Genomic DNA, 15,487 nt, shown 5'->3' with positions numbered 1-15,487 from the left:
CTTTCTATTTTTATTTTTTTATCTCTCTTCTTTTCACTCAATTCGTCCCAAAATAACTACGTACTCTTTATCAATACCACTACTACATTACGATATCACTTTGGTTAAGGTTTTTTTTGGACAAAATTTGCAATAAGTTAGTTATCTTTTAGTTGTTTTTCATTAATTGAAAATTTACTGTGTAATAAAAAACGATAATATCATTACTAAAATTCAGAAATTAATTATTATACCTTTTATTTTTTAAAAAAAGTGGAGCCAAGTATTAGTTAAATAATATTTAAGGAAAGTAATGGACAACGTTTGATTTTAATAATATTTATTGAAAGTAATTACTAATTAGTTCCTTAAATAAAGTCCGTACTTTAAAAAGTGATAATTTTTTTTGGAAAAAAAACAAATAAAAATTACTTAAATATTTTATCCACAATTAAAAAATATTGAAGTATATTCTTTCATGTTATTGACTTCTTTGATTGTAAAATTATAATTAATCCGCAACTGTGCACCTATATTCGCATAAGGCAGTTGCTGCAACTTTTTTTTACCTTCCGGATTAACCAATCCATTTACATTCTGGATTAGTGACTTCTATATAAATGGAAAATAAAATATTCTTTCAAGAGTAGACAAAAAAACAATGTTACTTGACTCTTCACATACACATACGCCACCAAAGATATATATTTTTTTCGATTATTTCAAGGATCGAAATAAATTAGATAATAATTGATGAAGGTTTAAGGTTTAACCATACAAATATGGCCAAAACTTATCAAACTCTTGCCTCCGCCTTGGTTGGCTTCTTCATTAACTTGAATGCATCAAATATTGATGTCTTTGGTTGAACGTTGGCATTCTGGAAACTGTGATCTGCATGATGTGAAGACTTCCTTAATATATCCAAAAGCGACACATTTGACTCCTTAGATGCAGAATTCATGGTGGTGTTTTTGTTCTGCGTATTTCTTTGAAACTTGGCAGAAGCCGCTTTTGGTGGTTGACTCTCCGTTTGAATCTGTTAAGTTCATCAGGAAAGGAACACATTACCCACATTGCCAAATTGACAAAGAAGCAAATACGGCAATGTCAAGTGTCAACCATCAAGCACATAATGTCTCTTCTAAATCAACGAAGTGAGGACGATTAAAACGTGCACGCTTATTATCATCACTATTATCAAGTCCACTCAACATTACTAATGTTCTGCTAATTGCTAAATATAGATGCAAAACAAAGGTATTGTAAAATATTCTTCTTTTCATATGATGAGTCATTGGTGGAATGTTGAGCCTCATAGTAAAAATATTTGGAAGAGTAGTTGATATGCATCATTGAAAAAAACCATCCTATAATCCAATCATGCATGGTTATATTATTAAAAAAAATAGCTTAAATATAATTATTATTATTATTACTATAGTCAAACTTTTAATTATATATGTCAAATGATTTTACACTCATTAGTTTCAAATCATCTCTCTGAAGTCCAAAATGGCAACGATTTTTCAAAGAGCACAAAAAGATTTATGGTGTACTGCGCTAGCTTTATGATTTCAGATAGTTGTTACCGTATCTAAAGAATCCTCTGAGATCAATATTGAACTCCTGCTGTTGCTGTCATCTCGCCCAAATATATATGATCGGACCTTGCATGATCCCTGCTTTTGAGAAGTAGGCATAAAACGATCTGAAGCCCTTCCAACAAAAGATGACTGCAACATTTACAATACAATAAAAGAACTAAGCAATGACACCTTATATATAGCTGAAGATATTGACGAAAACACATTCCTGCGATTCAAGTATATCGTTGAAAATGCTCAGATAAGTATCTAAACAGAGTATGACTCACAGCAAATGTTTTTTATAGTTTTGCTGGGTAAAGGGGTGTTTAATAAGTAAAATAGCTTTCTCTCCAAAAAAAAAAAAAGTAAAATAGCTTCATTTGTTCCACATCTAGCAGTTTAAGCTAACCAACCTTTGATGATATATTTATGTTCTGTCCAATGCTTGGCATAGCAAAGATGGCTGCAGCATAAATTAATGACAAACCGTTAGTATTCTCACAACCTAGAAGCATGATTAGCACAGATTTTGCTCACTGCAATGAGGTGTAAGTGAAATTAATAGATCTTACAAGTAGTTTTTCCTTTTCTCTTGGTATCAGGCACGTTTAATTTCTTTATGAGACTGAAAACTTCCCTGCTATTTTCGTCCTCAGCTGGTGAAAAGAATTTAGCTTTCTCTTCCTGTTGTACATTACAATATTTAGATCAGTTCCTATTTGATCACATGAGCATCTCAGTACACACAGATGGAAATGCAACGAACTTCAGTAAATAAGCAATAGTAAGCTTCAGCAGACATTTTATAGAAGAGATAATACACTTCAGTATACATTTATTAAGGTTGCTTAGAAGTGAGAACTCACAGTTTTATAATAGAGGGATTGTCTAGCTAGCTTGTCCTCAGTTTCTTCATCATCAGATGATACATATTTATCATCTTTATCTGAAAACATCTGTGGGATCATCTGCTTCACCTTTTTCAGAGTGGTCTTCAGACTTTCTGATGGTGCTGCGTATTCTTCAACTTCATCATCATTTTCAGTTTCTCTGCTTTCCTCATCTTCCTCTTCAGTTGATGGTGTTTCATTCAATTTTGAACCACCATAGAATTTCTGACGTAGATTATCCACTCCAGCTGCATCCCGTTGCTCATGCCACTGCTGGTGGAGTTGCTCACGCTTTTCTCTATCATCTGGCTTTTCTTCATATTGAGTTGCAATCATGTCATCTTCCTCAATATCATCATCATCTTCACCTTCATCATCTTGGAAACGCTGTAGGTCATTATCACTGTCATCTTCCTCTTCAGCTTCTTCATCAACAAAAGCCCTAACAGGGTCACCATCTGGTGATAAAGTCAAGTCAACTGATACATGTACGTGTGGCTCTATGTTCTCCTTGTCATTGTCCTCCTCCTCCTCATTGGAAGAGCTGGAAAAAAGCAGTTGTCATTTTATTTTGTTTTTTTATTTTTAGAACAAGGAGAAGCAGAAGTGACCACTAATCGGTCCTTTGCCATAACAAAATTAAAAAGTCATGATTTGTCGAAGAAAAGGATCCACAGGTCATCATTACATATCAATTAGAAGCTTTCACGTCTTAACAAGAGTTTGCAAACATAAGAACACCACATTGTTATTTGAATTATTCCTATGTACTTGTTTTGAACACAAAACAACTAGATAGTTAAGATAAGCTCAGCGTAGAATGCTAGTTTCATAGTAGTATTAGAAACACTCACAGGTGGTTATAATGCACAATTGAATATTGAAATTGAACACGATGAATTGTCAGCAGAAGCAAATATATAAAAAAAACAAAAAGAAAATATTAAACACTTACACGTCATCATCAGGAGGAGCAGAATCAAGTTTCAAGTTCATTGCAAGCATTGACGGGGCAAACACTTCTTCTGAAGGGTTGTTAGACTTGTCATTTACAGCCTCATCTTTAGTATCGCTTCTTTCAGAATCAGTGTAGAGTTCCTAGAAAGTACAGCCAGACAAGCAATAAATATAGAATATCTACGGTTAAGGCAAGCATCTTGGTAAATGGCTGGCGGAAAACCTGAGTATCACCAATAGGAGCTCGAAATGCATGCTCAGATTCTGAATCCTTGGCCTGAAAACTCAACAGATACAGTGAATTAGATGGCAATGGTATCTCAACATGAGGGAAACACATATAAGATAAACTAACTAAATATTAGAACAGTTTAGAATTTCAAATGTTCCAATTTACACAATTTTATTGAATTTATTTAATCAATGATAAAAAAAATAGTTACAGCAGATACAAATACCACCCTCAAAGCACATCACCAATACTTTTTTGGTGTACAATGGCAACAAAGTTTGAATCTACAACTTTGTGCAAACTAACCAAACCCCACTACTAGACTAATTCTAGTGGGTTACTAGACCAAAACTAATGCATTACATTTTCTGCTGTTTTTGAACTGAAGAAAATACCTAATGGCATTGTAAAATCAAAATGGAATATTACCTCCCAATAAAATACACAATTTGACTTACCATGGGAGAAGGAATGCTCTCAGAGTTAGAATTAGCTGCAGCATCATTAGATTCTTCACCAATATGTGACGTGCCCAAATTACATTTAGTGGCTGCATGGCAAGAAGCTGGTGTTTCTTCCGGTTCAGCCTTTTCTACATTATCAGCAGATCTGCAAACCAAGTACACATGAGTATGTTTTCTAAGGTTTTTTTTTTGAAAAAAAATAAAGCCTGCTAAGCAAAATCTTAACGCAAATCAACCCACTTCTTTAAAATCTCCAATTTCCGCTGCCGAATTTTCTCCAATATCGAAGAAATTGGCTTCTGAACCAGAGGAGCAGGTTTAAAAGCCGCATCTCTAGTTTCTATTCAAACCACGGTGAACTATTAGGGTTAGAAAAAACTCGAGAAAAAAAAAAAAAAACTAGATCGACCATCGAATAGAGCTTAAAAAAATATTCATACCTCGAAGAAGTCTCTGAGACTCCGCTTGAAGCTGTTTCAGAGTATCTCGTCGTTCCTGTTAGATCACAGAATCCACAAATTGGTAAATCCAAATCCAGATACATCAAAATTCAGAACAATTTAACAGAATGTACATATGCAGTTATGCACCTTCTCGGCCTTTCTCTTATTGGTGGCAGATACTTTAGGCTTCTTCTCGCTGCTGTCACCGTCGTCATTGATTCTCTTCTTCTTCTCGTTCTTCTCTGGCAAGTCATCTAAACCTCGTCGTTTCCTCTCTACTTCATCAGTATTCAAATCCCTGATTTCTTCGTAGGTCTTCAGATCTCTAACTTCTTCAGTCTCCTCTACAACCTTCCCTAGTTCCTCACCGAAGGAATCAAAATCCAGAACCCTCTTCGCGCCCAAACCATCGTCGTCGACGGTTACACCTTTCGGAGTGTCAGATTGAGGGTTCGGGTTCGGGCTCGGGCTCGGGCTTGGGCTTGGGCTTGGGGTCAAAGTTTCAAATTCGGGCCCAGATTCGCCGTTTGGCTCCGTCAAGTGTTCTTCGCCGTTTCCCGATACGGAAAAATTGGGAGGAGAGATAGGAGGGTGAGAAGGTTCGGGAACCCTAGCTGCTTTCTTCAAACGCTTGAGCTTTCGTTCTTGGACGGGAGAAGGAGGCAAAAGCTCGAAGTCGTCGTCGCTCTCCATGGCTGATTCTGAATTGAATTTGGGTTTGATTTTCGCTTTGGAAACCAACGCCGCTAGCCTCGGGCTATTAAGAACGGATCGTTACATCAGTGTAACCTAGAGAAATGGCGGCAAATGCTTTCGAAATTTTGGGGTAAACGCGCCAAGGGGCATCGCTTTTGTAACTCTTTTTTTTATTATTATTTAGTAGTTACTTAAATTAAATTATTAAGTACGGCCTGAACTATTTAGAAATATTTATGATGGAATGAAATTGTTAAAAAAACATATTGTGATTTTCAAAATTCTAAAGACTTTGTTAAAGAAAATTTACATGATCAATAATTCAATTACAAAAAAAATTAAAAATCTATTTGGAATTTCTTAAATAGTTTATGGACAAACTTAATAATTTACTTATTTTTCCTTTTCTTTTACTGAGTTTGATTTTCGATTTTCATGTGTTTACATTTTTGCCTCTAAAATTATTGAAATTTGACTCAACTTTACAATTTTTCTTAATAATTAGGATCCAATTATACAATTTTGAGAGAAAAAAAGAAAGCAGATAATCCAATTATTTTATATGTCTTGATTATGCTTAAATGTTTAAAATCTAGATAAATACTAATTTAGTCCTTTTATTTATTTATTTTATTCAATTTGGTCTCTCTTATAAAGATATAATTCAATTCCTTATTTTTCAAAATTTGGTCTCTCCTATAATAAATATATAATTCAATTCCTTATTTTTCAAAATGCTTCAATGTAATCTTTTTTTACTCATTTTAGTCTCATATTTTTAAAAATACTTCAATTTAGTTTCTTATATTTTAAAAAATACTTTAATGCATTGGTCTCAGTTGGAAAAAAAGTTATACGTTGAATTATTTTTTAAATACAGAAGGTACTAAATTAAAACTTTCATAAAAAGAGAAACCAAATTAGATAAATAAGTAAAGAGATTAAATTAATAATTTAACCTTAAAAATAATATTACCAAGTTTGAAAACACGCACAAAGAGCTAAGTAATCAAATCTAAAAATCAAATTCAACCATTACGGTTCATAATGAATGACTCTTGCAAAAATTTTACTTTCTAAGCTCCTAATTATTCGATATAGTCAACAAATTTTATTGTTACTTATTATTAATTAATTTTTTATTAAAATATTTTTATTTATTTTAATTTATAATTAAATATTACTTTAAATTATTACTTTCTTTTTCCTGTAAAGATCAGAGAAAATGAATAGACTTTCATTAATGTTAATAACAAATTTTAAAAAATATTACGATAAAGACAAATTTAATCCTAATACCTAAATTGATTAATTTTTCTAATAAACATAATTTAATCAGTTATATCTGAAATAGGAAGGAAGAAAGTATATCATATTATCCAATGACTTAGAAGAACATTGTTATTTAGACATCTCATAATTTTAAATATTTCATATATCATTCATTAACATTTCTATTTACATCATATCAACTATTATATTTATATTTTTCTATTTTTTCTCTCTTCTTCACGGGCTGTTGAATAACATTTCAAATGTTATTAATATGTATTTTTCCTTTTAAAGAATTAAAGAGAACGTCATCACTACTACATCATAATATTTTTTTTCCCAAGAAAAATCCAAATTATACATGATGCACTAACAAGCTCCCTTTGTCAGTTCTCACATAGGACAATACACATCAAAAGCAAAGAATAATTATGTATACATAATTATTTTCTCCAACAAATATGTTATTAACATTGATACTTTCTCACAATAATCTTTCTTTCTATCCTATCATATCATAATCTGAAATAAACTAGAGGTGTAACAAATAATTTTTTGAAATGAAATCAAAATTAAATGAAACCAAACTATCCCAAGATTCGCACATTCACATAAAAAGCACCCAAAAAAAAACACGATTTACTTTTCCAGATCTGTTTGGAGATTTTTCATTGACGTAGGGTTCCAAAAGAACATTTGTTGCCAAATCTCCATGAAAGCCCGCACAATAACTGCATGATGACTCCGAGAGTTCAAAGCCAAGAAACACTGCAAAAGCTGCTCCAAATCTTCGGCCTCAGACATCTCCATCTCCGTTATCATCTCCATCATCGATTTCTTGAAGTCTTCATAAGGATCCTTTGACTTCTTCACTACCGCAAAACTCTCCCTCACCTTCCCCTCCACACTTTTCCGTGTCACCGTCGTCTTCTTCACCTCCGCTCCTCTCCGTTTCTCCGAACTCTGAAACCTCACACTCCGAACCTTCTTTACGCTGCTCATCTTCCTTCTCTGGCTGCTACTACCAGTACTTAGCTCCTTCTCCTCGCCGAGACAAAACTCGTCGGAGAAACTTGTCATGCAAGAAATCAGAGTCTCGCTCTCCTCTTCCTCGATGTTGTCGATTCGAAAATCGCTTCGCCTCGACGGAACGCTGGACGTGCTTTTCCGGCCTCTGATGGATTTCAGTTTCTTCAAACTCTGCTTGTCATGGCACATTTTGCATCCCTGCGCGATGGACGTTATCTTTGACGGTGACGGAGAAGGAATGCTTGGATGTCTCGTGTGACGCGCGTTGTGGTTAACGGGAGAAAGACGGTATATGGCAGGAACGGGATTTCCAGGGAAAGAGGAAGGGTCTTTTGAGCGACACATTTGAAATGAAGGGATATTGAACTTCAATTTGAAGCGTTTGGCCATGATGTGGTAATTAAGCTAATTAAGAAGATGGCACAAATTAAACACTTTAGGGTCAAGAATATATTTATAGGGAGAAATAAAATACAAGAATGGCCGGCATGTATGGAGTATGATTAACTATTAATTAAAGTGGGACCCAAATTCTATTCGTGAGAATATGATGATGGTCTCTGACTGAATCCAAGTAATTAACCTAACCTTAGAATTCCATCGCAATGTGCTGTGAAGTAGGGGTCCAGTTACACAATGAAGACACACACATAATTGCCATAATATTACGTTCGCAGAAACAAAGGGATTAGCATCATTACTATATATTATACACTTATTGTCGACAATTGAAAACTTAGTATGCAAAATGTTATGCGAAAGGTGTTGGTACGTGGTGTAATCAACGCCGAATGAATTTAACATTTTTAAATGGATTAAGGTTTATAATCACTCCCTAGCTTTTGTTATATTCTAATGTCAAACTTCTTTGTAAATATTTATAGAAAAAAAAATATAAAATGAATTAATCTTTTTTATAATTAGATAAAATTAATTTATGTATGTTAGTTTCTTGGAAAAGTTAGGTGAAAATACATTTATAAAAGTTGAAGTACATCACTTAATTATAATTCATAGAAAAAAATATAAGAAAAATAATTATATCCTCACTGTGTAAAAAGTTTTACTTTTATTTATAAGTTTGTCGACTTCTAAAATTATTCAAATAATATTTTGTTATTGAATGACAATTTAAAATTATTTTACATTCTCAATATATAAAGGGATAAGTAATATTTTATTCTATTGAAAAAAATTATTTAATACTTTTATTGTTTTCTCTGGGATAAGTAATAAGATACGTAAGACTTTTGAGTTTAAATCATAAATTATTTTATGATTTTATTTTCACCAAAGTTGTAAATTTTTTTATAAATTTTTAATTTTTTTAAATACAACTTCAAAATCATATTTTTGATAGAATTTATGATTTAGAAGTTATATATATTTTTTATCTAAATTAATATTTTTATATATTTTTTATATTGTTTTATTTAAATCAAGCACTAATAAAATAAAACTAAGGCTGTTGTTATATATACGACTTTAAAGTTGAACTCGTGGGAATATATTATAATTAGGAAAAAATATAGAAAATTAATAAAATAATATAAAAAGCAAAAAAAAATATTAAATAAAAATAATATAAAAAATATTAAATAAAAATAAAACTGAAAAAAATGTAAAATGATTTAAAAAAATCATGAAATATTCCATTACTTATCACTTTTTAAATATTTATTTAAAATTTATCTCTATTAATAGTTTAAAAAAATTACTCCTCAACGATCATGTCACGTCACGTGATGTCTCCAATATTATATGAAAGGCTCAATCTTGATGGAAAGCAAAACAAGGCGGGTCCAGCAATACATTGACCAGTTCAACACAGCATATCCCCAACCGCAAAAGAATGAATCCATCCAATGTCCCCTTATCATCACTCTTCAACCTCTCTCTATATATTTTTATGAATAAAGCACTTACATTTCGACGTACTGGGATGGCATTATATTTTGGCACCATAGCTCCCACCAGGTGCACAATGGGACAAAAATTCGCAGACTTAGTAACCAAATGGGGTCCGACGTATCATACTTCATACCTGGACAAATGGACAAGGATTTCCAAACAACACTGAAATTTTATGCCTTGCCACACTCTTGGGGTAATTTTGTTGACTCAGTCCACACCTGTTTGCCTCATGGAAAGAAATTATATTATTTTAGAGATAATTAATTAAAACACGTCTTCAGTAGTGTGTATTTATATTAGTTTATTTTACATTTTCAGAAACATTTTGATAGAAATATCTAATAAATTATTCATTTACGTTAACCAATTTTTTAAACAATCATTTGAAAAAGAAAACACAATTATTTCTCATAATTTTTTCTCACATACAACTGCTACTCACTTCCAAACAAGTGAAAAATCCACCTGACTTAGGAAGCTTTCGGCCTTTGCACTGCATGCATGTGGTCTTATCCACATTCGGTATTTAAATATTTCTTATACTTTCTCTTTTATTATTTTATACAAATCAACAATATATGTTATACCTTTGGTACATTTATGTTAATTATTGAACGGATTTTTGAGGTGACGAACAATGGATCACTACGTGGAATTTTTTTATTTGTCAAAATCCAACTCATGCACGATTTTTAACCATTTGAGTCAAATCTTTGATAACTATGGATACTAATGAGAGTAATATTAGGAAAAAAAGTTACATATCTAATAATTTAGGTTCTATTTTTGGTGATTTTTACTTTTAAGATTTAAAATTTTAAAAGCCAAAACTTCAGTTTTTAATTTTTAGTTTCGAAGACTATAAGTATATCCAAATTTGCTAGGCAGAGATTAATTTTACTCACGGCGCATAACAATTGTTCATTCAATAAAATTTTGAACACAAAAAAAATCAAATACAAGTTCTCTTGCTAAATAAATTATTCTCTTATATGTAAATGTAATAGATCTTACATCATTGTATGATTGCATCAAAAGGAGTTTTTGATTTTCAATAGGGGTGACAAGTAGACAAATCTATCCTATCCTACCATTAACCCACTAGAAATAAGTTGGCCTACCCCGCCTCACATAAAGAAAAATGGGTTAAGAATTGAAGTTCACTCCATTTACACTTAGATTTGCGGATTAGCCCGTCAAAAACAAAAGAAAAAGAACAAATAAATAATAAATATATTTTAATTATTTTTATCTTTTATGAATATTAACAATAAATATTTACTAAAAATTAAATGTATTATCTTAAATTTTAAATAATAATAATAATTTATTTAGACAAAACATTAAATTAAATATATTTTTTAGGAAAAAAACAAGTTGATAATTCATCCCTTCCCACTTTTTCCTCAACCTCTTTTTTTAGGGTCAAAATGGAATGGTTTAAGTGGGTTGTAGCATGAAAACCTCAACCCAACTCGTTAGAAAAGCAATTCAAAAAAGGTTGATTTGACATGTCCAATCTATTTTGTCATTCCTAATTTTTTCCAATCTAATATATATAATAAAAATTATATTTAATTATTTTGCAGGTCCCATACTTTTACAAAAAATCCAATTAGGTCTTGAACTTTTTTCTTTTAATCGTGTTCTAGTACTTTTTTTTTAATTGAGTCCTCTATCTAATTGTCATTATGGAAAAATAATAACAAACACCTCATTAGAGGTGTAATTGATAGACCGGTGCTTTTAGAGTGTGTTATGATTATGGCTAAGTAAATGATGATAAATTTCTATCTCTGCATATCTATTCAACACAAATATTCCTTCACAAGTCCCTCATGCATTGTCACTTTCTCCATTTTAACCAACAATGTATACTTAGAATGAAAAACATGGAGAGTGATGTGTAGTTAAATTTGAAATGTAACCGTCATAAGAAACTTAAACTGAAGTTATAAAATTAAAAATTAATTATAACTTTAAAAAGTTACCAAAATATTCCCTTAAGCTTTGATATTACTCATTGAAGCATGATCATATTTTTCTCTTGAAATACATAAAGAATTGGGACACAATCTATATTATTTTTAAATATATAATCATGTAAATGGTGTAAAAGTAAAATTTCATTATATTCACACGTAAGGAAACAATTTATTTAAGATAAGAATTTATGTTTGATTTTCATCATAAATAAATTTATTTGGACCTACAATAATTATATATTATGAGTGAGATTAATCTTTGATACAGTGGATTGAAAGACATTCATAATTCTTCATCCAAAACTAAAAAATATATAATCAGGCATGTGCAAAAATAATTAAAAAATATATAAAGAAAGAAGACACTATCATCCTTTTTGTGCATGCTAAATTTACTTAGAAAAGAGAAAAGTAGAAAACTATATATATATATATATATATATATATGTTGCCAAAGGCACCTAGCACGTACCTAGGCCCCACGGGCAAGGAACGGCTAGGAAAGAAAACGCAAGACCTCGCTGTGTGTTTTGCTTCCCCTTTCGCTAGGAACACAATTCCATAGACACAAAATCATTTGGTCTTAGCAAATTAACCCTAAGCCTTTCCAGGCACAGGGGGTGCCCACTGCCCAGAAAGAGGAAGGGTTCCGTTTTTCTCAAAAGGATTCCTTTCCTTCTTTCTTCGTCATTTATTTATATATATTATTCATTTAACTGGGCCAAATTAATATTAGTATTCCTTCCAAATTAACCACGAGGAAGTTGTGTCCTAATTTTGACAAGGAAGATGGGTTGGATACGGTCCTTGAGGTGCCAATTCCTGAGGAAATGCTGATCAGCATGGGCACCAATGGGTTCAATAGTTGGCAGAACCTGCGAACTCTCATGAATGCTCAATTTGTTGATAAGTCTTCCGGTCTCTCAACACCATCAAACAATGAATTCATGGTGTTGCTTAAGCTTGTGGGTGCTCCCCTTATTCCTCTTCAGGTTCCATCAGACCATACTTTGACTCGCCCCCTCAAAGATTGTTCCATTGTAAGCCTTACCAATCATCTATATATTAATTTCTCTTTGAATTTAAGTTGAATAATTCTTCTTTGAATTAAACAAGAATATAAGAGGGGCGAGTCTCATAAAAAATTACAAAAATCCTCTTCTATATTATTTCCATCCTTCATAACAAACACAACCTTATAACATATAAATCTATAACGGTGATGAATAACTCATATAAACTACATCACGCAATTATAGTTTGTGTCTTGGTTAATTCTCTATACATATGAACCTTGAGTATGTAAGTATGTTTTTAATGTAAAAACATTTAGGTAATTTTTATAAGAGTGATGTTACATTGTGTTATGAGAAATGTATCACGAAGTTCTGTACCGAACATATTACTTTTTTTATTAGTTAAAAGTTAAATAAATAAATAAAATTAGAAAGAGAGTTTTTAACATAAATTATGGGTTACCGTTCATTTACCGTTTGATAAATTTCCTCAAGTGAAAACTAACAATATAGAGAGGGTGTTAGAATTGTGAATTACCTGCTTTGTTGTTGTTCTTTCCTGAATTAGTTAACAATAGTTTCATTAATTAAATAAAATGGGGAGGCATGCCGAGAGATTCTACTGCAAAGTACATAGTTCAGCAGTACGTGGCGGCGACGGGAGGAGTAGCTGCATTGAATTCACTGGAAAGCATGTATGCAATGGGATGAGAATATACTTCAAGGTGATGAATACGATGATAGCGTTCAATCAAGAGGCAAAACTGAAGTTGGAGGCTTTGTGTTATGGCAGAAGAACCCTGATCTATGGTGCTTGGAATTGGTTGTTTCCGGTTTCAAGGTCGGTGCTGGCATTAACGGTAAGCTAGCTTGGAACCACTCTTCTTCTCAACCTTTTCATGCTAACAAAGGCCCTTCTAGACCCCTTCGCCGCTTCTTTCAGGTAAATAATAATATGCATATATATACTTAAAATTTAATTCTTCCACTTTCATATAAGATATCTTCTTCTTACATGATATGTCCTGGTTCACTCATAACATAACTATTAAAATGAAATATTCACTTGATCAAAAAATTATAATTATTAACAAAATTAATCATGTGTGTGCCTTTTATTATGATCAGGGACTGGACTCAAGTTACAAACGTCTTCAAGCACAGAGCACGTCTAATACAGAAATTGTAATGCACACAATATTGGGCTACTTCGGCCAACGCACGGGCTACTAGTCAAATTTGAGGACACCAAGTTGGTGAAAATGAAGGCCTTTAAAGGAAAAGGGTCAGTGTTTTGGGAAACAAGCATCGAGTCCATGATTGATGATTATAGATACATAGACGGCATTAACATAGCGCACGGTGGGAGGACAATTGCCACGCTTTATAGGTACGGTGTGGCGCATAATCACAAACATATGATTGAGGAAACATGGACGATTGAAGAGGTTGATTTTAACATTGTTGGGTTATCTATGGATTGCTTTCTGCCTCCCTCCGGTGGAGAGCGAGAGCACGAAGGTGCAGAGCAAGCATGGGATAGGATTTTGCTTCGGTTTTCCTTGTTTTGCTCCCCTCAGCCATAGGAAGTGTGAATACAGCATAGACATGAATGGTTTAGCATCCGTGATGCGCAAACACTCCAATGCTTAAGTCAGTATGCAATATGCATAAGAGGAGAATGAACAAGAATGAGAGTAGAAAAATAGGATTCATACAGGAGGTGCCTATTTATATACTTGAGTTTGGGCGGAAAAATTAATTAGGCAACTAAGGTGACCCATGTCGCACATCATGTCAGTGCACCATAGTTTTCGATTTACCAGTCTAGCTGAAATAGATAATATGGGAGATCCCGTTCTAGATTTAACCAAGATACTATTCCAAAACAGGTTGATTCAAAATTTTTGTTTTGAAATAACTAAATAACCTGTCAATTGGAATTTAGAAATTGTAATTTGATTACTGAGTTGAGGATTTCAATTGAATCGAAGAACGAACGCGTAAAATTTATAAATACTAACTCTTTAAAAATATTAACTCAATTGCTCATCCTATGTTTCACTTATAAATGGGATTGGAGGTAGTATTTTTTATGTTAAGAAAATAATAAAAATAATAGCCTTGAATTCGTTAAATCAAATTTATAATAATAATGATGTGACACAACATATGCTTTTTCTTTGAAAGTGACACAACATAAGCTGTATGTGGTAACAAGCAGGAAAAACTAAAGCATAAAAAAATATCGAGCATTAAACTAGTGGTATGAAATCTCAAAAACTGTATATAATATGTGGAATACCAGCTTTGGAAATCAAGCTATATGTGGTGTTCTAAGTTTACCCCTCTCATCTTCATTCATCCATCTCATATTTACCATAGCCAGTTGCTGTATCGGACTCAAACAATTATGAAGAAATAAATCTAACTTCTAATTACAGTATTAAACGCAGCAAAAATCAACAAGAAAAATATAGCACCATGATTGAACTGAGTCCAAACCTGACACTTTCTCGATGCTGCCAAATGTTCAGGTTTTATAAGCAATGGAATTGTAAGGAAGCAGTGTATACAAAGTAAAAATCAAGCAACCAGATATTCACATATATTAAGAAGTCTAGAAAAAAGGGTTTCGTGCACTTTGACACTCATATACAGCTAGTCATTTCAAGTAACTCTATTATCACTTTGCCATCATTGATTTCTTGAGTAATCCCGCAAAATAACTTTAATAATTAATGACACCACACAATCCCACAAAAGAAGAACCTAGTGATCAAAGAAAGATCCATATTTATCTGTTTGATTCATAACGAGTTGTCCCACAAATTAAAAAATTATATATCAGAAAAAAGAAGAAGGAAAAAGCAACAAATTGTCGTGAAAAAGAGGCATAAGGTGCCACAAAGGAGTTGCCAAGTGAAAGTTGACTTACCAGATAACTTAATGGTAAATGTTTTGTTCTTAAAAGTAATTAAAGGGCTCAAGATAATGAATCTAAAAGCAGAATCTGCATAT

The 15,487-nt window shown here is 32.3% G+C and overlaps 3 protein-coding genes across 3 annotated transcripts; 1 reads left to right on the top strand and 2 right to left on the bottom strand.

Moving 5' to 3' along the window:
• Nucleotides 1–596: 596 nt before the first annotated feature.
• On the bottom strand, nt 597–5,374 carry LOC114408650 (glutamic acid-rich protein-like). Its single transcript, XM_028371776.1, has 11 exons — nt 4,702–5,374; nt 4,552–4,606; nt 4,352–4,451; nt 4,106–4,256; nt 3,639–3,692; nt 3,414–3,556; nt 2,435–3,002; nt 2,141–2,252; nt 1,982–2,031; nt 1,572–1,715; nt 597–1,018 (listed from the first exon to the last, which is right to left on the bottom strand). The coding sequence occupies exons 1-11, from the start codon at nt 5,245–5,247 to the stop codon at nt 776–778; spliced, it is 2,166 nt and encodes a 721-aa protein (XP_028227577.1). The 5' UTR covers nt 5,248–5,374; the 3' UTR covers nt 597–775.
• Nucleotides 5,375–7,161: 1,787 nt separating this feature from the next.
• LOC114408302 (transcription repressor OFP7-like) lies at nt 7,162–7,941 on the bottom strand. The gene has a single exon (XM_028371334.1). It carries the CDS (start codon nt 7,939–7,941, stop codon nt 7,162–7,164), a length of 780 nt encoding a protein of 259 aa, XP_028227135.1.
• A 4,002-nt stretch (nt 7,942–11,943) lies between these two features.
• LOC114408649 lies at nt 11,944–14,456 on the top strand. The gene is made up of 2 exons (XM_028371775.1): nt 11,944–13,409; nt 13,595–14,456. Exons 1-2 carry the CDS (start codon nt 13,164–13,166, stop codon nt 13,697–13,699), a joined length of 351 nt encoding a protein of 116 aa, XP_028227576.1. The 5' UTR covers nt 11,944–13,163; the 3' UTR covers nt 13,700–14,456.
• Nucleotides 14,457–15,487: the final 1,031 nt, after the last annotated feature.

Source organism: Glycine soja, chromosome 4 (assembly GCF_004193775.1).
Source record: "Glycine soja cultivar W05 chromosome 4, ASM419377v2, whole genome shotgun sequence".
Taxonomy (NCBI): domain Eukaryota; kingdom Viridiplantae; phylum Streptophyta; class Magnoliopsida; order Fabales; family Fabaceae; genus Glycine; species Glycine soja.
The sequence above is the reverse complement of the archived record's forward strand: the minus strand, read 5'-3'. Positions and strand labels throughout refer to the sequence as shown.

Coding starts and splice junctions, on each gene's coding strand:
- LOC114408650 (XM_028371776.1), bottom strand. CDS start 5,247: ATGGAGAGCGACGACGACTTCGAGCTTTTGCCTCCTTCTCCCGTCCAA. Junction 4,452..4,551: donor GTCTCAGAGACTTCTTCGAG/GTATGAATATTT, acceptor TGGTTTGAATAG/AAACTAGAGATGCGGCTTTT. Junction 2,032..2,140: donor GAGAAAAGGAAAAACTACTT/GTAAGATCTATT, acceptor TTTATGCTGCAG/CCATCTTTGCTATGCCAAGC.
- LOC114408302 (XM_028371334.1), bottom strand. CDS start 7,941: ATGGCCAAACGCTTCAAATTGAAGTTCAATATCCCTTCATTTCAAATG.
- LOC114408649 (XM_028371775.1), top strand. CDS start 13,164: ATGCAATGGGATGAGAATATACTTCAAGGTGATGAATACGATGATAGC. Junction 13,410..13,594: donor CCCTTCGCCGCTTCTTTCAG/GTAAATAATAAT, acceptor TATTATGATCAG/GGACTGGACTCAAGTTACAA.